At 43.5% G+C, this 27,109-nt stretch overlaps 1 protein-coding gene across 18 annotated transcripts in view; it reads right to left on the bottom strand.

Moving 5' to 3' along the window:
- Positions 1-27,109, bottom strand: part of PPFIBP1 (PPFIB scaffold protein 1) — a 978,725-nt gene that overhangs the window by 436,993 nt on the left and 514,623 nt on the right. For all 18 annotated transcript variants that reach the window (XM_078674144.1, XM_078674143.1, XM_078674142.1 and 15 more), the window contains one exon: positions 10,142-10,269. In XM_078674144.1, coding sequence (XP_078530270.1) covers positions 10,142-10,269 — 128 coding nt within the window. The remainder of the gene's footprint in view (positions 1-10,141; positions 10,270-27,109) is intronic.

Raw genomic sequence — 27,109 nt, 5'->3', positions numbered from 1 at the left:
ACTACTCTTCCTAAAGGTTAGAAGAGGCCTACCTTAATGGAAAAGATGGAGAACCACCGCATGGTCCACTGCCGCATCTGCATCTGTGCGGACTCCAAGCAGTACTGCTTGGAGTCCGCACAGATGCAGATGCGTGAAGGTGTGAGTGGTTCTCCAGGTTGCAGCACAACAGATTTTTTCCAGTCACTCCCACGAAGAGGGCAGCTGATGTGGCAACTGCTCATGTGGAGTGAGCCTTTGCTGACTTTTCCAATGATTTGTTGGCTTCGATATGACAGAACTGTATCGCAGGAATATCCATCTTGCAAGAGTGGCCTTTGTTATTTCAGTCCCTTTTCTGCCTTGGCCATAAGCAACTAATAATTGACCAGTTTTCCGAATGTCCTTCGTTCTTTGAAGGTAGAATTTAAGGCAAAGTTGGACATCCAGCATATGTAGTGTTTGTTCTGCAGGCGTTGATGGTTGCGGAAAGAAGGACTGGAGTATGACCGGCTCATTGAGCTGGAACTCTGATGGCACTTTAGGAATAAACGTAGGATTGATCCTTCGAATCACAGCATATTCTTTCAATATTAAAAAGGGTTACCTAATTGTAAACACCTGGATTTCACTTATCCTTCTGGCTGAGGTAAGGACCAGCAAAAGAGCAACCTTCCATGTTAGGAATTTCAGTTCGGCTTTATGAAGCGGTTTGAACGGTCTTCTCAGGAGTTGTGCAAGAACCACGTTGAGGTTCCATTCTGGCAGACGGTGCTTGCACCGGAGGAAAAGAACGGAACAGTCCCTTCATAAATAGTTTAATCAGGCTTGAGGGACAAAGAGAAGTGGCGTTGGAAGCTCTTCTATAGTGCGAGATGGAAGCAGGATGCACCTTAACTGAGGCGGAAGCTAAATCAGATTTTGCCAAGGAAAAGAGACCTGGTAAAATCTGTGGAGGGGATACTTCAAATTGATGCTGACCATTTCGTTGGCACCAAAAACATAACCTTTTCAATTTCATCTTATGCGTTTTATTGGTACCTTCCGCTCTAGATTTCGAGAGGAGGTCTCTAAATTCATGCTCCTAAATTCCAGGAACTCAGGAGCCAGGCATGCAAGTGTAGAGACTCTGGATCTGGATGGCACACCTGTCCGTTGTCCCTGGTCAGGAGTGCAAGGGACGTCTGTAGATGTATGGGTCTGGCCTCTGAAAAATGAAGTTCTGGGAACCAATGCTGTCTGGGCCACCTGGGCTCAATTAAAATTAGGCGACATCCCTCCAGCTTCATTTTGGTCAGCACTCTGGGAATCAATGGGATGGGGGGTGGGGGAGGCGTAGCTATGCAGCCCTGACCATCAAATCAAAACGGCATTGCCCTGAGACCCCAGGAGAGGAAACCTGCTGGCACAGCACCAGCATTTGTGGCTGATGTCTTTTGCAAACAGGTCAGGTGTTTTTCCCCATAGTGCGAAAACTCAGTATAGCTAGAATTGGTGGAGTTCCCATTTGTGGCAATTGCCTGTAGCTCTGCTGAGAGCATCTGCTAGTGTGTTGTGATAGCCTGGAACTTGCTTGGCCTTGAGAAAAATCCCATGCTGTGATGCCCAACTCCATAGTTCTTGGGCTTCAGAGAAAGTGTGAGAGATTTGGTTCCCCGCCGTTTATGTAGAGCATACTGGTCGTATTGTCCATACAGACCAGTACGGAGGCGCCTGCTATTCTCCTGTAAGGAGAGGAATATAGATTTCAGCTCCAGGCTCTTGATATGACATTTCTTTTGAGAACTGGGCCATTTGACCTTGATTCAGAGTTCCTGTAAATTACCTCCTCAGCCTTCCATGGAGGCATCTGTTGCCAGTATGTTGTCCGGTATTTCGTGTAAGAAAGCAAGACCTTTGGAAAGATGTGGACTGTGATACCACCATTGCATTGCCGCTTTATTGCTGGGATTATAAGAATGGTATCTTCGAAGGATTTTGACATTTGTAGCCACTGTTTTGGAAGCTCTTCTTGCAAAGGTGTCATTTTGAGCCTGGCTAAAGGTACTAGGTCTATTGCTGAGGAACACATCCCTAGGAGCGACTTGTACCCTCTCACTGAAATGGACTTTCTTCTTGAGATCAGCTTAGTAACATGCTGTAGACGTGCCTATCACTTGTCCGATAGGCTTTGCATTGGATCGTGTCCAACCTGGTTCCTAGAAAAGGTGCTGTTTGAGTGGAAAGAAAAGAAGACTTTTTGATGTTCACTGTCAGCCCTTGTCTGTTGAATAGCTGGAGACAAGCATCCGTGGTTCTGGCCACTTGATCTCCTGTTAATGCCTTCAGAAGGCAATCATCCAAGTAAGGGAATTCTTGGTGACCTTGAGAACGTAGGGCTGCAGCCACCCGTGCAAGGCACTTTGTAAATATTCTGGGTGCGGACTTGAGGCCGAAAGAAAGAACCTTGAATTGGTAGTGGGAACCAGCTACTGTAAACCTGAGGAATGTTGGTGTTTCCAATGGATGGGGATGTAGAAGTGTGCATCTTCTAGATCGAGTGAGGTCATAAAGTCCCCTTTGTTGAGGCGATGCAGGATGTCAGCTAAAGTTACCATCCTGAACGTTTCTTTTTTCAGGTACTGGTTGAGGCTCCAGAGATCCAGTATTGGTCTCCACTCCCCTGATTTCATCATTATTAGGAAAAAACAGGAATAGAAACCCTGACTTCTTTGCAGAGGTGAAACTTCCTCAATTGCAACTTTTGAGAGCACGGTTTTTATTTCCTTGTGCAATAAGTAAAGACAGGGGGGGGGGGGAGGCTCCCTTGGGTGGAGAAGTTGGAGGTTTGCTTGTGAACTCCAGCGTATAACCAAAGGCAATTATATCCAACACCCATTGCTCTGATGTTGTACTTCTCCATTACTGGTAAAAACTGCAGATCTTCGCACCCACGAGAAGGATAGAGGAGGGGGAAGGCGGTACCTGGTGTTGCTCATTGCTGCCTTCCGTTGTCCCGCACTTGAGACGGTGTTCTCCTGCAGGGGCCTTGACAGGAGAAACCGGGTGTCGCAGATTGGCGGTAGGAAATGATGGAATCCAGCTAAATGTGACCAATCAGGCAAGAAGGTGCATCTTCAGGGGCCCTGTACTTTTTGTCCATTTGAGAGAGCACTGGTATTATTGTAGCCAGTGTTTTCATTATCTTTACTCCTCTAATTGCGAGTGAGGCAACAGGGAGATATTTGCAAAAGGTTAAACATCCGGGAGGAGAAAGTTTTTTTTTTACCCTGGTAACACGGACGGTCATTGACGGTGGCGTCAACGGTACCAATAACCCTGAAGAGGGAATATTCGCAGTCGATACTGGCGTTACCATCGATGGTGTCATAGTAGACAGCGTCATCGGTTGGCTAGTCGACATCAGGATCACCGACATGATGCTCTTCGACAGGATGCTCGTTGACGGTGCGCTTGTCGATTGGGACATTAGTCGACAGTGCCGTCATCATTGACTAAGTCTTCGTCGATGAGGACTTTGATTTCTGATACTCTCGTCGACTCTATGGTTCCAGAAATAGTAATCGTCGTCACCGTTCCTAAAGTCGGCGGAGCAGACGGCTTGAGTGTTACTTGAGTTGTCGTAGATGATGGTTGTTTGTCTTTTCTCCTGGTAGAATCTGAAGATGAGGCTATAGGATGCTTCTCCTTTCCCACAGAAGAGGTGGAGATGGAAGTTGTAGGCTCTGAGGAGACGGAGATGTTTCTCCTTCCTATGGCCTTTGCTCTCCTGGGAGGATTTAAGGTGTTTCCTGCTCTCACCAGGAGTATCATCCTGTGACCTGGATCTTTTGTGCAGTCTGGGTGAGCTGTCACGGTCTTCTTCAGAAGACTTCTGTTGCTTGGTGGCCTGGAGCCACAAAAGCAGCCTCCCCCTCTCTGCCCCTCGAGTTTTAGAAGAAAAGGTTACACAGATCTTACATTATCTTACCGGTGACCGCCTGGACCCTCCTTCAGTCCGGTTGCTCCCCCACGCTCCAGCTGACCTGCACGCTGGTATCGTTTGTTCTCCTGCTTTTCAGTTCCTAGCGCTGCATTGACTCATTTATTTATTTAATTGATAGCGCTGCACGGTCGCTCTATAGCGCTGCACTGTGGAATTTATTTATTTAATTGCGCTGCACTGTCGCTTTATTTATTTAAATAGTAGCGCGACGTCGCTGAGGCAGTAACTCTGATTTTGGCTACTTTATAGCTGGTTTGTGCGTGTAAGGCTCTTTTCCCTACAACACGCTGTGCATTTGCTGCCCCTGGCTGTGCTCGCCTTTGACCCTCCATTTTGTGTTGTTGTTTTCCCCTGGTCCGCCCCTCCTCCCGCCACCGCCACCGCCTCCCAGCTGCTGCCCCTCCCACGCTCCGCCCCCTCCACCAACCATTTATGACCAATGACCTAACGCGCAGCCATCCCGGAAGGCTATAAGATCATTCGCAAGGACCGTACCGGCCACACAGGAGGAGGCATCGCTATCGTCCATAAGAAATCCATCCGCATCTCAACCAGCTCAGATGTCAATCTCGCCAACTCTGAACACCTTCACTTCCAGATCCACACCGACCCCAAGACCACACTCAGAGGCACCCTCCTTTACAGGCCACCAGGACCCCGCGCACAATTTAGTGAAGACATCACGGACTTCATCACTCCACACGCGCTCCCCTCCGAGGATTACATCCTTTTGGGAGACCTCAACTTTCACCTTGAAAAGAACAACGACCGCAACACCTCCATCCTTTTGGACAACCTCGCCAACCTCGGACTTAAACAACTGGTCACTACCCCCACCCACATCGCAGGTCACACACTCGACCCTATCTTCACCTCCAGCAAACATGTCTCCTTCAGCCACACCTCAGCTCTCCTTTGGACTGACCACAGCTGCGTTCACTTTACCTACAACAAGCCCACATCCAACAACCACCTCCAACCCACTCTGCAAAGGAACTGGAACAAAATCACCATCGACCAGATCTCCTCATTGCTTCTTCAAAACCCCCCAGCCCACTCCTCAATCCCAGACCAAGCAGCCACCTACCTCACCCAATGGTTATCCAACAGCGCCGACATCCTAGCACCACTGAAAAAACGACAAATCAAACTAGGCAGCAAGAAGGCCTCCTGGTTCAACGATGATCTTAAGAAATCCAAGAAACTCTGTCGCTCCCTTGAGAAGGCCTGGAAAAAAAACCCAACCACCAGCACCAAGGACGCCTTCAAAAACGCCACCCGCATACACCACCAATTGATCCGAAATGCCAAAAAAGCCGCTTTCAATGACCGACTAGATAACAACGCCCATAACAGCAAGGAATTATTCAACATCGTCAAGGAATTTACCAACCCCTCAGCCAACTCCAATTACATCACCCCCTCTCAAGCCCTCTGCGACTCCCTAGCCTCATTCTTCCACAACAAAATTGCAGACATCCACAACAGCCTCGACAACCGACCCAAAGACCAACCCACCCAACCCCCTGCAGTACCCCCACCCCCCCTGAACATCCTCAATGACTGGAAGCCAATCTCCACTGAGGACACCATCCGTCTGATGAACTCTATCCACTCAGGATCCCCCACAGACCCATGCCCTCACCACATCTTTAACAAAGCAGACTCCATCATAGCACCGCACCTCTGAGACGTCATCAACTGCTCCCTCAACTCCGCAACCTTCCCGGAAAGCTGGAAACATGCCGAACTCAGCGCCCTCCTGAAGAAACCCACAGCTGACCCCACCGAACTCAAAAACTACCGCCCTATCTCACTCCTTCCATTCCCGGCCAAAGTCATCGAGAAAGCGGTCAACAGCCAGCTCGCCGCATTCCTCGAAACCAACAAATCCCTCGACTCCTCACAATCCGGCTTCCGAGCCAAGCACAGCACTGAAACCGCACTCATCGCAGCAACAGACGACATTCGAACTCTACTGGACAATGGAGACACAGTCGCCCTCATCCTCCTCGACCTCTCCGCAGCCTTCGACACGGTCTGTCATAGCACCCTCTTACAACGCCTCAGAAACGTCGGAATCCAAGGAAAAGCACTGGAATGGATCACCTCGTTCCTCACCGGAAGAACCCAGAGAGTCCGCCTTCCACCATTCAAGTCAGAGGCCACTGAAGTCATCTGCGGCGTACCACAAGGATCTTCACTCAGCCCCACCCTCTTCAACGTATACATGAGCCCCCTCGCGGCCATCGCACGCCAACACAACCTCAACATCATCTCCTACGCTGATGACACTCAACTGATCCTATCACTCACCAGAGACCCCAACACTGCCAAAACCAACCTGCATGAAGGAATGAAAGAAGTAGCCGAATGGATGAAGCACAGCCGTCTGAAACTGAACTCAGACAAAACAGAAGTCCTCATCCTAGGCACCTCCCCCTCCGCCTGGGATGACTCTTGGTGGCCAGAGGCCCTTGGAAAAGCTCCCATCCCGACGGACCACGCACGGAACCTGGGCGTCATCCTGGATTCCTCACTCTCGATGAACAGACAAGTCAACGCCGTTTCTTCATCTTGCTTCAACATTCTTCGCATGCTCAAAAAAACATTCCGCTGGATCCCCACCGAAACTAGAAAAACAGTCACCCACGCTCTGGTCACGAGCCGACTGGACTACGGAAACACCCTCTACGCCGGTACCACCGCAAAACTCCAGAAAAAACTCCAACGCATCCAGAACGCTTCAGCCAGGCTCATATTAGACATCCCGCGTAAAGAACACATCTCTGGTCACCTGAAAAACCTCCACTGGCTCCCCGTCAATAAGAGGATTACTTTCCGGCTCCTAACCCACGCACACAAAGCACTCTACGAAATCGGACCCGAATGCCTCAACACACGACTGTCCTTCTACTCCCCCTCCCGCCAGCTACGATCCTCCAACCAAGCCCTTGCCACTGTACCTCGCATCAACAAAACCACCATGGGAGGTAGATAATTCTCCTACCTGGCAGCTAAAACCTGGAACTCACTTCCCACTCACCTTCGCCTTACTCAGAACCACCTAGCATTCAGAAAGCAACTCAAAACGTGGATATTTGACAAGTAATTCCCCACTCCTCCCCAAGCGCCTTGAGACCCTATGGGTATGTAGCGCGCTATATAAATTTATTGACTTGACTTGACTTGACTACCTCATGAGAGCAATGGAGGCAGTAAATCCAGTCTTTATGTGGATCATCCACAAGGACTCTTCTTGCCAAAGCTCTTACATTGACGGAAGAGTCCTTTCTTATCCAACATGTTGAAAAGATAAACCTTTAGGAACATTCCAGAAAGAAACTGAGTAGAACACAGGGAGACTACCTTCACACACAACGTGCGGTGTACATCTGTGGAAAACTGCCTCTGCTGAGAAGGTTCCAGAGGGTGCTAGCAGCTGATTTGCTGCATTCAACATTTGGTCCTTTTTTTAAAAAGGACATAGATAGCCTGTGTAAAGCATGGCTCAAGGCCATTATAGACTATGGCATTAATAAAATACTGCTTGATTATGTTACCGTGGGACTCCCATTTTGACGACATGGAATGATTCAGGCATGCGAATCTATGAAAGATACCCTAATACTGGATAATCTGCGATTAGAAGTATCCATCTGAAGCGTTTCTACACGCATTTGAATTATTTTACAGCTTAAAAAAAAAAAAAAGAATCTGAAAGATTTACAACCCACTTAGTAAGAGTGCAGTCTTTCCAGTTGCAACTTCCTTAGAATGGATGCTTGAGAAAGCAGAATCTCAGGTCCAAGCTCTTAAGATGTGGTATCAAAAGAATACTAGAAATGCATTTACATGAAATCTTCCAAGAATGCAAAAACGCTTATTATAACCGTTAAACAAAATCTTAAACTACTCATACAATATTTTTTTCAATGCCAATAGCTCAAACTTCTGTAAATGCGAGACCTATTGTATTGCAGATGCTTGTTAGCAGACACAAAAAGAAAGGTGCATTTGCTATTTTGACTCGCACATCAATATTCGTTCTCATTAGTCAAAAGTCAATTAAATTTTACACACAATGAGCAATACGGAGTGCTACTTTGGCATTGGATGCACATCCACCGAGGGCATCAAACAGTCACCACCTGCCCAAACCTCAATTCGGGCTATGGGTTGACACAACGTTGAGAAAACACCAGTGCACCTCCAAAATAGTCACTTTAATCCCTTCGCTGTGGATCATAACGTTTGCAAAATAAAAGCTTGAATTTTCTACACCGTCTGGTTTTGTGGAAGTGGCTTCTGATCAAGAATATGGACTGTATGTTAAACGCTATAATAGCGAAGGGATTAAAGTGACTATTTTGGAGGTGCACTGGTGTTTTCTCAAAGCAGATGCTGGTTAGGTCTGGCGTTTGAGAGAGCTTTAGAAGTCTCAAACTATTGCTCTTTCAACTCATGCACAATATACATGCAAAGAGGGGCTTTTGGTAAGAAGGCTTCATCCACTGGTCTGTGTAAATGTACATTTGCATCCACACACCGCAGCATACTGCCTGAGATGATGGATGAGCCCACGTTTACCATTAGATCCTTTCACTTTCAGTAACAGCATCAGCCTGTCTGTACACATTGTTCACATCTGCCTAAAAATATTCCTTCATCTCGAGCGATATAAATGGCCAAAAATGTGAGTTTAATAATTTTTATATTACCTTTAAATACTGACTATTTGTTTAGTCTGCACTTCAAGTGCCCAGTTAGATTATTCTTTTCCATATCATTTGTCAAGAGGGTGTTATGAAGTGTCATTGTAGCTGTGCTCGGAGTGCTTTATTAGGTGGTGATTATTCTACTCTACTTCACAATAACAACAACGAAATGCATTGGATATGTATTGCCGGTTCTGGTGCGTATGTGGAATTTGTACTTACCTGTAGCCTGCCTATAAACTCATCCAAGGATCTGTAAACCAAGACTAGGACAAACATGTTCCTGTGCATTCTCATTATTGTAGCATTTTCCCCCTCCTCGCAGTGTAAATTCAGGACCCACGCCAAGTCGGTGCGTCATCTGCATATGACTATCGAGAGAAGCCAAAAGACTGAAACAAGGTAGCAAGAAGCGCAACATAAATGTTAAAAAGCTGGGATTGAGGGATGACCATGAACTACTCCACGGTGTGATGCTTTGAAAGGCGTCCGATGGGGACCATGGATACTGCCAGAGACCTGCCATTCTAGAAAAGAAGAGACGTTTTATTGTATTTCCTGAAATGCACAGAGCTGTCAGCTGTTCTGCCAGAACGGCGTGAAAGACAGTGTCAAGTGTAGCAGAGAGAGACTGACAATATTTAGTTTTGCCTCTCCCCTAGTTCAGAGTCCTGCACAAATGCCATTAGTTGCTGAAATCAGAACTGCTTCTGTACTGAAAGAGGAATAGAAACCATACTAAGATTTTGTGAGCTCCTATGTAAGCTGAGAGCTAACTTGACTGAACATCCTATAATCTTTGCTGGTACAGGAAGAAGATACATTGGCCCATAAATTGGCCACAACAGAATGCTCTGCAGAGGGTTTCTTTCCTTGAAGGAAGACTATGGTAGATTTCCAAATGAGAGGGACTTGTCCTACAGTAAGAGAGATTGCAAATATTAGTTTGAGGTTCAAGAAGAACAGACGGAGCTATTTTCCCATCTATTAGGATCTATTAGGACAACCAGATGAGATGGTAACTATCAATTTAACAAAGCTTTCTGTAAGGGTTTCAAATTTGCTGAGACTCCTGATGATACTAGGGATAGAAGGCAGAGAGAAGGAGGTACCATGCTGTTCTGGTTAGATTTTTATTTTGTATTTTCAGCTGGACAGTTGTCACACAGAGCACTGAAAATATAACTGGCCCTGCATCATTAGTAGCATTTTTGCACACAAATATTTGCTTTTTGCTGACAACATATTTATTTCTTGTGACTTCTAAAGCCCAAATCACACTTAGGACATTTAAGAACCAGATGGCTCAGAGTGGTTACTGAGAATGCTTTCCACAGAGAAATACGATCAGAAAATGAAATTATGCATTTGAATCCACTAAAGTCTGTCAACAACACGATTCTGGTCAACGAACAAAAGGGATGTAAAAACAATGTTCGAATAAGGCAGCTAGACATACCCCACACCTGACTCCATCTGTTCTTTTGGAATAGGTTTAATTCTTTCTGTTGGTTTCTCAGAGGTGTTGGATATTGATGAAAATGATGGTATTGTAACCTGCAAAACACTTGTATGGAGTTCCGTTTTCTGAAAAAATAGAGATAAAAAATATATATTTTATTGGAACAAAGTCATTGTATATTTTCAGTATGGGGCACTCATTGGTAGAGTGAACATCGGTTTTCTGTGCTTATAGGTTATGTATAGGCAAGTACACTGCTAAAAAATCCATGATATAAAAAAACTTTGCTCTAAAGAAGCAGATTTACTTGTACACTAATTCAATACAATTGAGGCCCAGCTGTCCGCAAAACCTTTTGTTAACCTTTAACAAAACTTTACTTCTGTCTAAAAACATCTGCACATATATAGGACATTTACTTCAAAAACACAACTTGAACTCCTACTGATGAGCTTTCTTTAGCGTCTGTGGAGAGATCATACATGTATGCTTGACAACATAATTCTCCACAATGGTCATGTCAGCTTAAAGAAGGAACCAAACACATGAACAACAGTGTGAAATAACATAACATGCTACTGGAGAATACCTAAACATTTCAATGCACTGGCATGCAAGTGCAACCTCCATGCCTACACCATGCTCCTATGTAGTAAAGACCAAACTTCCACATGCCTACAATCCAGCTTCCACATGCTTATAATTGAAAACTGTTTTATGCGATTTTGATAAAAATCAGCCGCGAAGAAAATAGCAATGACAAATTTAGTCAAACCATTGTTGACTATTTTTCCATTTAGAGTGGCTTTCACCAGGTTGAAGAACCCAACCTGCTGAAAGCGATTAATGTCCCCTGGCCTTATTCCCTGCCTCTTTTGATAGACTCCCTCTTCAACATACCCCCTACTCCCACTCTACGTCCATTTTTAAACCCATTACTCCCCCTGCTACTTTACTCAAATTTTTTATTTTAATTAACCCTGCCTCCCAACTTAATCTTTACTTTTTTTTATAAACTCCTCACTCACCAAGTCCCGCTTTACTCATTTTTCAAACCTCTTATTCCAACTCCTTTTTTTTAGAAACCTTGTACTCCCTTCTCACACGTTACTCCCTTTTCAAACCCGTTAAGCCTCCTGCTTTACTACCATATTTAACCCCTTACCCCAATTGCTCATTTTTCAAACCCCCTAGTCTCATCCTGCTTTTATCCCATTTTTTTAGACCCATTATTCCACCTCCAGCTTCACTCCTAGTTGTTTTACAAACACCTTACTCCCACTTCACCTTTTTGGAAACCATTATCCCCCCCCTTCCCGTTTGACTCCTTTTTTTTCTTACAAACCCCATACTCCATTCCAGGGGTGTGGAATTCCCATAACCAGACTCCCAGGACATATTGTTTGGGGTCAAGTCAGTAAGCAGTCATGTTTATTTTGTCCTCATGACCAGTAAGCTCAACCCCATGCAGAACCTTCCTACCTCGAGTGAAATGACACCCGACCACTATGCACTGTTGCAGGAATTAATTTTCCAAATTTTATTTTACAAACAAAATTAGTCTCATTTCTTAAAGTGTTCCAAAAACAATTCTTCATAAGAAAACTTAATACAATTGCTACTTCAAATACTTGATACTGTGTCTCATTTTAAGCACATTTTATACAATCATAACGGTTTATCAAACAGCAGTTGGATTTAACAAAGCAAACATTTTCAAACAAAGACATTATGTCCGGATTTCTTGAATGCCCAATGCATTTCGAGCCAAGAATGGCTCTTCTTCAGGGGCCTGAAATCTAAAAAGATGGAAAACCTTTATGTAATCTCTTTATCAAAACATGCAGGGGGCCACATTGTTTACTATAAACGATCCCATGTTTCGAAATTATGCACCTTAGGTGTGTGCAGTAGTGATGAAAAATAAGCATGAAAAAATGAAAGCAAACGAACTCCACCTTGTGCCTAGTATCCCCGAGTGCAACTCACTGTTCAGCTTTAAATAAAGCTTACCCTCTTTCCTGTTTGGTTGCAATTTACTCCAGAATCTGAAATGTACGTTTAAAATGTCTCAGTCAACCGTTTCTTTGAGTCTCCCACAAGCGCTAATATTTACAACAGATCAAGAGGACTCACTCCAATGTTGTATGCCACCGTCTGCTTTGTCAACCGTTTCACTCGTGACTCCACTGGTAAACAAAAAACGAAAAAACGAAAAAAATGATGTAACCTGAAATTAATGCTATCTAGCGGACGATCGGCCAGAAAATCTTTTACCAAGATTACTTGAACAACACGCACCTCAAAAGCGCTCAAATTCTTCCTCCAAAGTTTGCCAAAAGGACGCTCGCTCAAAAACGACTCCTTTTTGGTTATTACAATATCCACCATATTTACGTAATCCCCGTAAAACCACCAGCCTATTCGGACCTGACACGTCATCAGGGAAACTAGAACGATAACCCTCCTGGGTCGCTTCACTTCCTGCCGCAACCTACATCAGTGATAAATGTCACTACGTGCACTTCCTCCGTTGCCAACCAATCACCACTCTACAACATGCTCCCTTGACACGACCTGAGCTGGAACGCTCACCCGCGGCTCGGGAAATAAACAACAGACTACCAAGCTAGTGTGTCAACCCGTAAATCAAAACGTGATTGGTTGGCAACGGAGGAAGTGCACGTAGTGAGATTTATCACCCAGGAGGGTTATCGTTCTAGTGGTGTGTTTAGCAATAACTTCTGATTGGAGAGATGAGGGGCACTTTTGCCTGATGGTGATGAAAGAATCTGAGGAGGTGGTCATGAGGTGTGGGGGTGCCAAAAGTGGCTGTCGCACAGGGCACCACCAGCGCTAAAGCTGGCCATGTCTTGTACCTCAGTGCATCAAGGATTATTTTACAATTTCCTGCGTCCTCCTGTGCTCCCTTTTGCTAACTCATGCAAAAATGAGCACTTGTGCATTCCGCTTCTTACACAGGCTAGCATATTAAACAGTCGTCTTGGCATTGCCAATGCTGGTTTTCTTTGCGTTCTGCTTAATGCAGTTTTTATTAATCCCATTACAAAGTTAGTACTAAAAGTCTCTGAGTTCAAAGAAAAAGCACAGACTTAAAGAGCTACTCACGCCTGCACCTGGAGAGCTCTGTGGTCAACAGTACGTTGCATGCAGGGATATCTGATGTCACGTGATTTTAGACGCACTGCAACATCCAGAATGCAACTTCTTCTAGTCTAAATTGTCCGACGAGTGAATGCATGTCATGGGGGCACTTTGGTGCTATGCTCTTCTGACCACAATGGTTGTGAAAGCTATTTGGGACTGCTACTGGTGGCATCGTAGCCGCATGGAGCAGTCAACCCCCTGCTCGTTCTGGATAAGAGTAACAAGGCGGTCGGAGCAGTACCATATTAAGGGGGCAACTTTTTGTCAATTTGTGTTTTTGTGGCCGGTACCACCGAGTATGGTCGAAAAAGACAAGACTGCATGAAAGTCACCTTTCAGGCTGTTCATTTGCTCTATTTTTACCTCATCTGGTCTTCTCCGTCTTCTTGCCTTTATCTTTTTGACCTCTAAGAATTTTCTTTTCACGCCAAAATGAAAGATGCTCCGACGCCGCTCTCAATATTGCCAGGTAAATCTGTGAGTCGCTAAACCAGTTTGTTGTTCCCCTCTGCATTCTGGGCCTTGCAGTCTTTGTTTAATAATGAGCTAAACATGGCTACAGCGTCCAGAATGTCAATAAAAATAGTCTGACTGAATGAGCAGTTTGTTTGAAATAGCTGCGAAATGTGAAAGCTCGACGCCAGTGATTTTAACATGCGGGAGGCGCGTTTAATCCCTTTAAAGGCTGATAAAATGGTCAACCTGGGTGGATAAAAGCAGTGGGGCCGCCTGTGTCCCAGCAGGAGCTTAGACAGAGCTCAACGAATTCAGGAGGCCCGTCCTTGAATGCCCCCAGTGGAGATCAGCCTTCACAGCACCCAACCCCCCCTCCCCCGCTGCATAATTACAGTGGCTTCCTGTGCAGCTCTTAACGAGACAAATATCTGCATTTAAACACGCAAATTGCAAACGTTTCAGACAGGGAATATTGGGAGTGAAGCTTTGGGGGTATTTCAGAATTGGAGTTAGCTGGGGTTATTTGTTGGTAAAATTGCAGTAAAATGAGTGGCCCAGTCTGGCGACCTCACAAGGCCGATTTTCCATTGGTTGGTAGTACACAGTTTGTAAAAGAGATTAGAGTCCAATGAGTACACTGCCTGTTGTGTACTTTAGAGAGCAGGCTTATATAACCAGTGTCTCCTCACATGACCGCACAGTGTTATCCTCTGCAAATAAATTTGTGACCGTTTGTTACACTCAAACTGGACAATGGGTGTTGGGGTTGCAGTTGCGCTCGCCGCCCATGCAGTATTTAAGGATTGCTGCAGCCGCCGGGCAATATTTTGCATATTATATAACTCGTGATTTTAAGCACAAGTGACATGCCTTGTAGATGGCTGTGCGCATACTGCTTCCGCGCATCGATCTGTAGCTGTACAAACTTAAGGGAAGTGCTATCATTTGTTATTTTTTTTAAACACATTTAGAGGCACCATGCAAGAATGCACAATCCCTTTAATTAACAAGAGACAAATGAAGCTGACGAAAAGGGAGGGGGAAAAGGGAGAGAGTACTGCGAGCAGAGGAGCATGATTCACGCGCTGCAAGGCTTAATGAGCCATTACAGAAAGCCAGCTGTGCATGTTCACACGTGCGTAACAGCACGCTTGAGGCCAGCAAAAGCCTGTGGTTAGCACTTTGAAAACCCACTTACTAAAAGTCTTGCAAAGCTACACATGTGCTGGCTCAGGCGAGACCTAAAAAGTTTTTTTTTACTAAACTAATGTTAAAGTTTAGGTACCGGTTAAAAAAATAAGCAAAAAAGTAGGCTCTAAAATCAGGGAAGTTGAGACCCCCTTTTTCCAATGGTAATTTTTTTTTCATCAATTTATGCTTGGCAGAGAGTCAAAACAATTTCTGGCAAAAGTGCAGGACCCGAATTATTTTAAACGTGTAAAATTCAAGACCGCACGGGATGCAGTACGTATCTGGAATATGATTATGATTAATTGTGAGACTTCTTTTTTTCACACGGACCTGTTACTTTGGGGTAATCCTGGACTTCCAGGGATTTTTAGTGATAATACTGGACGAGATTGGGCTAAATATGGTATTCTAAAACTGGGAGACTTATATGGTTCAAGTGGCTTCTTACAATTTGAAACTTTGAAACTTTTGTTCAAATTACCGGAAATGATGCGTTTTAAGTATATTCAAATAAGGGACTATTTAATTCGTAAGATGAACTTGATATCTGTAAGTAGCTCAGATTTATGGAGTTGTTTTTATTCAGCAAATCGGAAATCATTAATTAGTATGGGATATAAGTGTTTAAATCAAAACAAGCTGGATGAAGCTCCTCATTTAGCGATAAAATGGACTTCCACATTAGGATTTAATGTGACAACTCAGAATATTACAGCCGCTTTAGTAAACATTAATAAAGTGACTCATTCATCTAGTCTAATGCTTCAATCGTACAGAACAATATCTCACTTATACTATACACCACTGAGAATTTCCAAATGGGCACAAAACAATCTGAGCAGTGACCATACTAAATGCCCTAAGTGTGGGCTGGTGGCTGCAGATATTGTACATATGATCTATACATGTCCGGTATTAACAGGGCATTGGTCGATAATAGAAAACATTTTATATAAACAAAAAGTGATTAGTTCTGCATTATCAGCAGCCTCAATTTTACTTGCTATATATCCATCTAGCACTACCAACACAGATTTGTTAAATATACTTCTGACCAGTGCTAGATTGGTTATTGCGAGAGCTTGGATCTCCCCGAACCCTCCTCATACAATGGAATGGTGGGCGTTAGTTAATGAAATCTATACTATGGAGGGCTCAATTGCAAGGAACCGGGGAATAAAAGCAACCGGCAAGTTTGTTAAAATTTGGGGCACCTTTTTAGAATAGTACATGACTACAGAAGACACTAATAGTAGTAGGCTTCAGGAAATATATATCTGTGTTTTTCCATTTTGTCATTGTTGATATAGGACTATACATCATTTATCCATGTGCTTTTTGTTCTGTCTTATGGCTACATTTGAAGGATGTGTAATGCAAAGAGTCTGGCGTTACTTTATTTGTATTTTGATCTGTACTGTTATTTTATATTATATGTTTTGTTAAAAATGTATTTGTTGATCACCTTGACCTGCTTGTCAATAAAGAATTAAAAAAAAAAAAGTTTAGATACCATTTCTTTGAAGTATCATCTAGTAAAATGAGTTGATGCATGCCAATTGGCAAAAAATATTAATAGTGGGGAAATAAGTGAAACCAGATCTTCAAGATTATGGGAAACATTTAAAGAACATTTACTGGTTTCACAACTAATGAGGATTAAGAGAATCACCTCAGATGACACAACATGTAAACAAGAGATTGAAGCACAAATAAAACAATATAAGAAGAGGGGTTACCCGGAATCCACACTCAATGAAGCTAAAAGGACGGTGTCCACCAAGAAAAGGGATGATCTCTTAAAAAAACAGACCAAATCTTCAGTTAAAAGAGAGGTGTACGTTCTTAAACACTCAGTTCAGGCTCCCAAGATAAAGTCCATAATACGGAAAAGATGGGAACTGATAGAAATGAGTCTGATTTTCAGAATATTTTCATGCAACCACCATTGTTTACGCACACTCGTGCTCAGAACTTACAAGAACTTCTGAAAAGGCCCGGAACACAACAATGCACCAAGATATTTAAGGGCATGAGAAAATGCCACAACTGTGGCCAGTGTGGAAATGTTATCACTGGGAAGGAGTCTCAACATCCCAAGACAGGAAAATCTATATCCATGAAACACACATCTGACTGTACAACAGAAAATTTAATTTATGCAATCAAATGCCCTTGTGGCCTAGTCTACATTGGCAGGACCAGCAGAAAAATTAAAACAAGGATTATAGAGCACAAAAGTCGCATCAGGAATAAAAACATGAATTCATCACTATCTGCGCATTGGGTTAATGCCACACATACTATTCCTCAACTACGTTTTACCATCTTACAACATATCACACCACATTCAGGCATGGACATCAACACCACATTAGCTCGCAAAGAGACAGAAAGGATAAAAAAATTGGGGACCATAATCCCGGGGGGTCTAAATGACCATTATGAACTTTTATGCTTCTTGTGATTTCCATATGGATTTGAGATTGTACAGGGTAATATTGCATTCTCTCATTATATCAGGTTGAAGTGTTATTTCTTAATGTATTACTTTTTAATGCATGTGTATATTTGAATTTCCACTTTTATTTATTTGTTCAACACCATTAGCTTTTGATTACTTTTGATCGCGAGGTCTTTTCGTGAGTTCACAACACGTTGGGGTAGTCTAGAACCCTGCACTGATGAGATTAGATGGACCGCCATATTGGAGCAGGTTGTTTTCAACTTTGAGTCCCCTTTTGATGTCTACACCCGGTTCACATCACGTTAAGAACATGGAAGACTCGCGCGTTTTGACCGAGTCGTCTTACTGTGGAGGTAGAGATCGTATCGCTGGATGCAGGATTCGTCCTAAGGTACGGGACGTAGAAAGATCACTTGTGTTGTTGTGCAACAAGTATGCGTTAAAAACGAATTCACTTTTAACAGTGTCTTCGTTCTGTTTAGGGGATTTTCGCTGGGAGCGAGTTCTTTCAAGTTGAAATTGATAACGTGGATGACTTTCTTATCGTGCTGACACTGGTAAGAAGGGAATGTATTCCCGATGTTGAGTTCACTAGTTAGCTTACTAAATTAACATTGGTTATATCGGATACTTTGCAATTTTTGTATAGGTATGGATTCAAGATGTTTACATTGGAGCAGCATATAATCTAGCAGATCCTATTCGGTTATACTAATACGGTAGGCACATTATTTTACTTTCATTAGGAACTGGGGTCCACAATATGTAGATTTACAACTAGGACTGTTTTTTTACAGAATTATTTCATCTTTGAACGGATGACTTCTCTCAACTATTTCAATACAGTGCAGAAATTAAGGTAGTTGTTGACACGGCTTGTCATGTTATAGTTTTTAGAGCACGGTAATCTCACTAATTTCGTTGACACTTAACTTTTAAGAACACCATCTACATGAATGACTCACGATGGTTAGGATCCTGTTCACTCGATTTTCAATTATATATGTAAATCACAGCATGGATCTAATTCAGTTTTCTTTTCCTCCTTGGTTTTTGGATTCTTTGGTATTTTCTAGAATTTACACAGAGACTTTGGTATCATAGGAGAATGCAAACCTTAAGGTTGAAGTTGTTATTAATATGTGACATGTATTAATACTCGCATATATGTGGATACTATATTTTTGTTGTAGATACGTTACCTGAACCAGCCCGGAGAATTTGAACATAGAAGCCTTAATATAACCCCTGAAGAAGGGTTCTGTTGAACCCGAAATGCATTGGGTTGTTTTGATTTGATTAATGTTTTTCTATCTGTGACTCATTGATTTTGATTTCACATTTCAACGAATGAATCTCTTAGAATATTATGTTATTATGTTCCTGAGAATTTACATGGAAAACTGTAAATAAATGTGTAAAATGTATGTGTTTAAACATCAGTTAATGTTGGTTAAAATGATTTATTTATAACTCTTGAGGCATGATTGCCAGACAGCTGTGCGTTGCATAGTCCTTGGTCTCAAGGACTCCGTTTAAACATTTAAATAAACCATCATTAGCTAAGCCAATAGGTCTGACATAGATGGTCAGCCTTTTGGTTTGTCAATGCATGTCTTGTTTTGTTTCGATATGGTTTTTGTAAAACTTTATTGTTGTGGGAGCTGCCAGGCCCTCACCATTATAACAAACATTGGCAAAAAACAATATATTTTGTTCTCAAAAATCACACATTGCCACAGTAGTCCCTGGCACTGAACAAATCGACTTTGTATGCCGATGTGTGCCTTGTGAAAGAACAAAATGCTGTCACTCACTGTGAAGCCAGTCTATAGATAGAAAGAGACAGAATAGGTATTGGTTAACTCAAGATACCAGTTAGGGGCCCAGTTCTTAAATAAAAGTAAAAATGTGCACCCATGTTATACGTATTTACATTAGTGCAGATTTACGTTTTTTATTAATTCATAATGATTTACAGAAGTAGACCACAAATCATTTTAGCAAGAGCAACTGTGCATATGTAGATTTGCTCATGCGAAAACCTGTCTAGTGTTTACAAGTTCACTTTCCCTCTCAACACTTTTTTCCCCAACCCATGAAGACATTTAAATTCTGACCATGTCAGGAATACATTTCAAACCTTTCTTAGTATGGGAAAAGATTAGAGAAGAGCTGGTTAAAAACTCAAAAACATACAAGTTCGTAGGTTTGAACAGATTCAAAAGTACATTTCAGCGCTGGAACTATGAAATGCTTAACGCTACCTCCAGCTCCAGTATGAAGATCTGTGGAAGTTGACAAAATAAGAGAACTGCTCAAATTCAAACCATACTTTAGTATAACCCCTTCGCTGCGGGGGTTATTCCCCCGCTGGGCTGGGGGGGAGGGGCGCGCACAGCGCCCCCATGCTCATGACGAGCTGAGCGGGTCATGAGCTACGGCGCTCAGGTGCTCATGATGAGCTCAGCTCGTCACAGGTGTATTACCTCCCGTGGAACGCTCAGCACAGGAGGAGAATTCTCCCCGCACCCGAGCGTTCCACGGCTCATGACGAGCCGGAGCGCCGTGGCTCATGACGAGCTCAGCTCGTCATGAGCCTCGAAGAGTTAAGCCGTTGCATAATCAGAGAGGCTATTATCAGAGCTCTTAAGTAAAGATTGCAGCTAGCTATAATTTGTAGCTGTACTATGTGGCACCAAAGGGCAAGTGGAGTTTTTTCCAGGACAAGTAGATTTATGACTCAGCCAGGCCCATGGGCAAGTCGATATTTTATTAAATTCCATACATGGCATTCTCACCGTTACTTTCTTTTTCAAACCCCTTACTTTATCCCACTTCAATCTCTCTTTATAGCCAACCCCTTACTATTTCCCCTTCCCCATCTATTCCTCCCCCTCATCTATACCCATTTGCTTTTCCCTCTTACCTCTTTATCATGCTGTCGTTTAAAATAAACCTTTACCTTTTCCTCTTAAATGTATATTTTCTTAGAAAATGTATCTAATTATTTTAACCTTTCTCCTGAATGAAGTTCATTCAGCCTGCTTTAGTCCGGTTGAGGGTCTTCATTTTTGAAATTCATTTACATGACGGATTCTCATTTAACAAACCTGCACACCTTCTTAAAAACCAAATACTCTTGAAAACACTCACACTGAAAATACTCAAACTCTACACCATTGTTCATGTTTCTGAGAGGCAACATGCAACCAATATCAGGGCCCGTTGCCATTTCGTACTGTTTGTCACATGCTGCTCTGAACTGCTGATATAGTTCCAGCGACCGCTGCCCGCACAGCAAGAGCTGGGACCATGAAACATGAGCAGCATACCTCAATGTTAAGATACCAGGATGAGGAAGATGGCAGATAGAAAGACTGGTCTGGAAATCAGAAACAGCCCAGGAAAATACGCTCACACTAGCCCCACCCAGTAGGACAGCGTGACTAGAATGTAGGGGTCATTGCACCCATCCTGCTTTGAGAGCAGCCCTTCAACCTGCAGCCTGCTGGAGAAATGTCAAAGTCTGGTAGCTTCCAGTACTTCTGCAAGGGACACTCTTAACTTTAGGCTTACAGCTTTGTATCTCAACTGTTGTTCTGGCTTGCGTTATTAGTCTCAAACACGTTTTAAAATAGCTTAAGCCACCTGTTGCAAATTGGTAGGTTAGGCCGGTGTGTCCGCAGTGTTAGGGTATCATACTGGTAAGATACAATAGATCGTGTGGCTTTTGCTCTTACCGCAGACATGTTTCTAACAGGTTATTCAAAGGATTGAAGGGTCCGAAGAGGATTACAGTAGCTGCTGCCAAATCAGGTGTGCAATCTGTAGGTCAAAATCTCATATGCTTGTAATATATACATTTTTGGGTGCTGCAGAGGTACTTAAGTAACCTGTAAGTTAGATGCTCTAGTCCTAGTAAAGCAGCTCAGCAGGTTCTTCACCATCTACAAATACCTGCATGTAAATGTAACTCAATTTTTCATTCAATTTGTACTATATGATGCGTGAATAGCAATTAGTGCTGTGGTTAAACATGTACTCAATTAAGCACAATATACATTTAACATGCGCAGAATAAGCACGTTATTTTGTTCGACTATTTTAATTATGATCCAACAGATCCTGCTGGCACTTAATTGCTGTTCCACGTGTCTTCACACACATATTTTTCAGATTTCTTTATAAATCCTTTCTTTGGTATAACTTTATAATGTAAAATGCTCCCATTTCTCGTGTACCTCTTAGGCATGTGATTTCATACTTGCTCCCAGTCCGAAGACAACAGCAACAAAAGGGGCTAACAAGTTTATAACCATTCTTACATTTAGACCTAGATTTCTTAATAGGGTATAGGGGGTTTAGTCACGGGTGGGATTTACCAGCAAATCCACATCCCAGTGGCGGACCATTATGGTAAGTGCAGTAGGGCAGGGGTGAAAGCGACAAACGACGGAATAGGGAATATAAAATAAATAAAACCACTTGTTTTGCACTTGCCACATCACCGACTTGGTGAAGAGGCAAGCGCAATGTAAGTGGTTTTATTTATTTATATATTTTATATTACCTATTCTGTTGTTTATCACTTTCACCTCCACCACCACTGCCCCAACGCACCCAACTTACGTCAATGGGCCACCACTGCCACAGCCCCTCTGTAGGCAGAGGCTATGCACCTACAGCACGTGTGTGGGCCACTGTGGCACATGCCACCTGCAGATACACTGCTTCTTTAAATTGCCACAGAGCCAAAGAGGGCCACAGAAGAGAAACTGGCCAGAGTCTGGCACTGCGGGCACACACACTACTACACACCTCCCAATACAGACAGCCAAACAAAAAGTGACTGCCAAACAAAAAATGTTTTGCTTTGTTAGTTTGAATGCACAACGCCATGCCAGTGCAAATTGTGTTTGCTCAACTACTGGGGGAATATGGAGTTACTGGCTAAGGACATTCTCATCAAAGACTAAAACGGGCTGCAGTAAATATTCCTTGGTAGATATGTACAAAATGTGATTCATGGAAGTTTTAGAAATTGCAAGCGTGATGTTGCACAATTCAGGAGGTGTTAGCTTATATTGACATTTTTTAATACCGTGATTAAAATGTCCAACGTGACTGTAAATGATGAACTTCATCAATCATTTGTTTTGACAGAATGGAGCAATCTAGAGCTTTTTTTTCTGATGGAATCGTGTAAAGAATGTGTGGTTATATTCGAAATGCCGATTCCATCTTTGCTATAATTGGGGAATCAATTTTTGCTGGATCGGGCACATGTGTTTGTCTGAAGAAAACCAACTACTCCCCTCTAGAGTGACCTTAAAGGAACATGATCTATCACGGTCATAGCGTACTGCCCCATGCTTTCCCTTGGACCATCTAAAATTAATTAACCTTTACATCGACTTTTGACATTCCATTGATGTATACATTTCTATCAAAGTGTTAACTTTCTATGCCGACATGATGACGGAAACTTACGTAAAACGTCTTAATGGTTAATCCACAAGGGATTCTTTTACTATTGGGGAACTATAGTGAATAATTTTTTTGTGCTTTTTACTATTAAAAAAGAACGAGGGAAGATTGGGGAATGTACACATTAAAGAGGGATAGAGAGAGACACAAATGTACGGTAGAATGGAATAACAGTTACAACAGTAGCAAATTAAAACAAAATCATGATGAGATGAATTAAGAAAATAAGTCCAGGCTCCGCTAAAACTCCCGTGAAAAGGAGACACGGATTTGAAAGTTTTACAGGGTAAAAAATATAGCAGTACAAGGTTGTGCTACAGAAAGAAATATGCTGTGGTGTAGGTTTGCCCTTCAGACCAATTGACACGAGGAAGAGATGGTATAATTTTGCCACATATGACCAGGATTTTGCCTAGAATTCACAATAACAAAAGTTGGATGACTGGGTCGGGGACTTGTGTGGTCATACTGGATCAGCTATCTGTCTGGCACGGTGCCAACACACTGGGTCGTCCGTGTGCCCCCCACCCCTAGTGCAATGGCAACCAATGTCGATGGCATGTGAAAGCAGCTCTGTCGAGCATAGCTTTACCCTTTCTTAAGTAGGCTAAAAAAAGATATGTCAGACAGTGCACAGCCGGTAGAACGTGTTAATAAGGAAGCTGTTATGTGCCGGATTTGTGTGAAACGCTTTGTTCTAGCAGTTAAGGCTGCGCAGAATGTATTTCAGGAGCTGCTTAAAATGCCTGCTTGTCGGAACTGCAATGAACCGTGCATGAAAATAAAGGAAGCGTCCAATTAAGAGATCTTCTCCAGCACCTGCAAATCTTTGAAAAGTATAGCAGTAAGGATAACAAAGGTCTGCAATTATGTTTAAGTACAGCAGAGGAAACGTCAACCTGCTTAGGTTAAGCCGACGAATTAGAAGGTATCTGCCTCTTGTATCTTTGAGCACGATGGAGTATTGTTGTGTGCCCCATTGTCATTCCCACAGGGCTTTCTTACCCAAAACATGATGACCCATAAAAAAAGAGAAGAGTTCCTTCGTGCAACCCAAGAAGGCATAATCTTCAAATAGAGGAGCGCGTAAGAAAAGTAACAGATAACAGACTACCTTTCAGAAGCCCAAAAAAATAATGAAAATAAAACAAAAATTAAACCAGGGACTACTCGACTAGCCAAGCAAAGCACAGGGTAACTAACCCCCCTTGGGAGGCTACATGGAGCTGAACTGTGTTCTTTTTTACCTGCGAGACGAGGAGCACAAAAGGTGGGGAGAGGACGTGAGGACGAAGGTGGCAAGTTCCCCAAAACGACGAGCACCGCAACGCCAACACCCGGGCTTGGACTACAGCCCCCAGGGTGCATAGCCGCCTCAGCACCTGGTGCGAGTTAGGGAGACGCGCTGACAACTCGCTCAAAAGCCACTTCACTCCTTCCGCAACACGGGACGGAGCCGGGACGAAGCCAGGGGCAAAGGTCGGGGCTGTCTGTGGCTGTGAGTGACTGGACTGGGCAACCCCCCCAAAGACACGGGTACTTTTATTGTATTTGCATCTGTATTGGTAGTAGAGTATAATTGGCTTATTGCCCTTTAAATCGATCTGGGAAGATTTGAACAACAACCAATCACTGCATATTAATCTGGTTTGTAACTATGGCTCGGTCGTGTTCAACGCTTTGCTACCACCCCCGTGCCCCACTAGGAGAATGGTCAATACTGTGTGTACTGGTCTTCTAAAATTGGCAAAACTACGCCCCCTTGCCCTCGACCCCAGGCAAAGCAAAAGGGCATTTCTTCCCCTATGCCCATCCAACCTACCGCAATAGACAAGATGCTGCAGAAAGCTATTGGTGCGGTGTCATGTGAAATTGAGCGCGCCGAAAGGCGCTTATCACTCACCCCACAAATTGACTCCCTCCCCCCCCCCACCCTCCAAGAGACAGAGGTTAACACCACAATTAATTCCCCTAGTGACTCCCCAATTTTGCAGATAGAGGAGATCCCCTGTGGACAGCAGTCCAAAATAGATGTTTTGAATTCAATCTCAGTCAAGGGGAAGACATCTACCAAGGTTACAAGGGGGGCTTCACTGAGGAAAACCAAACACAAGGGGGCCAAGTTAGGTAAAAATCAGCTGGTACAGAGCAATAACAACAGTTGGGAAACAGGAGAAGACATAGAACGGGTACCGCGACAGGAGGTACCCCCCAGATGGGCGTCCCAACTAATTTCAGATATGCAATCCTATTTTGACCAACTTATTAATTCACAGATGAAAACAATCCTGAGTCGGTTAGATAAAGTAGTCACTCTTTTGAAAACGAGGGGGGGGGGAATAAGGATAGCACCCTGCACCCCCCGTTAACCGTAAAAAACCCTGAGATTACACTCGCGAATCAGCCCCAAACCCAAATCAACCCGCTACCTGCTGTTCAACCAGTCTTGCTGACTGGTCCAGCTCTGCCACCAAATCCCCAGTGTGACCAAACAATTAGTGTTGCCCCTAGAATTCTCTCCAGCTCAGTGGAGGCGACCACTGCGCCGACAACTACTACCAACCCAGGGACTAAACTCCATGCAGTCCTTCCCAGAGCTCCAGTCTATGGGCCCTTATAGAGGGATTGCCCCAAAAGAGAGCAATTGTAAATTGCCCTGTATTAATTTGCCCAAGAGGCATCCCCCTATGCTGCCATACTAGTAGGGGTAGCAGAGCTGAAGCCGAACCATAAGGAATCTTTTGTGGAATTAAAAAATAAAGTTACGTTCTGGCTGAACAGGAATAGACCACTCCAGGGGAATGATCAGGGGGAAGGAATATGCTACTTACCAGTATGCATCTGTTCTTGGCATGTAGGGCTGCTGACATTCATATCTTTGCATAGATCGCCGCCTAGAGTTGGGTCTGGATGATTGCACCTTGTTGTCCTGGAAGAGTCTTCGAAGTATCACGTGATAGGTGACTCCTCCCCTGGACTACAGTGCGCATGGGCATCTTCTCCATCCTCAGATTGTTTTTCGCCATTGTGGCAAAGATGGAGTATAGAAAAGTAAGAGATGTAAATGTATGTAGAAAAGTTCTGCAGCTGTGACAGGCACTGGGGAGGAGGGTGGGCGATATGAATGTCAGCAGCCCTACATGCCAAGAACAGATGCTTACTGGTAAGTAGCATATTCCGTTCGAGGCATGTGGTCTGCTGAATTCATATCTTTGCATAGACTGTACAGCAGTATCTCCTCTAGAGGTGGTCACCTGTACCAGCTGCAGCAGTTAGGAAAAGAGTTTTAAGGACAGCCTGCCCACAGCAGCTTGCTGCTTTGCTTGCACATCTACACAGTAGTGTTTAGTGAAAGTGTGTATGGTAGACCATGTAGCTGCCTTAAATATCTCTTCTAGGGGAATGTTTCCTAGGAATGCCATGGATGCCCCCATTTTGCGCGTTGAGTGTGCTTTTGGGGGAACTGTTAGAGTGCGTTTAGCTTTTTTGGTAGCATATCTGAATGCATTTAACTATCCATCTGGCTATTCCTGATTTTGAGATGGGATTCCCTTTATGTTGTGGTGCAAAAGCAACAAATAGTTGCTTTGTTTTCCTGAATGATTTGGTTCTGTCAACGTAATATAGCAGAGCCCTTTTTACATCTAGTGTGTGTAGGGCTCTCTCAGCCACTGACTGCGGGTTTTGGAAGAAAACTGGCAATTCTAAAAATAGGGGAGAGGGGTTGGCCTAACGGCTAAGGCGCTCGACCTCGGACCTGGGGATCTGGGTTCGAGTCTCGGTAATGACGCCAAAAAAAAACCCTGTGATTCTGGGCGAATCACTTAATCTCCCCGTGCCTAAAATGAAAGTGTGTCCTCATGAACGTAACTGGTGCTATGTAAAGCGCTCCGATAACTGATTCGGTTCGGTTCTAGTTCGCGCTATATAAAACTCTGCCCAAAAAAAAAAAAAAAAAAATGTATGGACTGATTGATATGGAAAGTGGATATAAAACTTTTGGCATAAACTTACGGTTAGTACGAAGCACTACCTTATTGTTATGTATTTGCATGAAAGGTTCTTGAATGGTTAATGCCTGTAGCTCACTCACTCTCCTGAGGGAGGTAATGGCAATCAAAAATGCCACCTTCCAAGTTAGAAATTGTAATTCACATGAATGTAGTGGTTTAAACGGAGGTCCCATAAGTCTG

The sequence above is a fragment of the Lissotriton helveticus genome, chromosome 1_1 (genome assembly GCF_964261635.1).
Source record: "Lissotriton helveticus chromosome 1_1, aLisHel1.1, whole genome shotgun sequence".
Lineage (NCBI taxonomy): Eukaryota > Metazoa > Chordata > Amphibia > Caudata > Salamandridae > Lissotriton > Lissotriton helveticus.
Note: the sequence above shows the minus strand (reverse complement) of the source record. Positions and strands in the feature narration are given on the sequence as shown.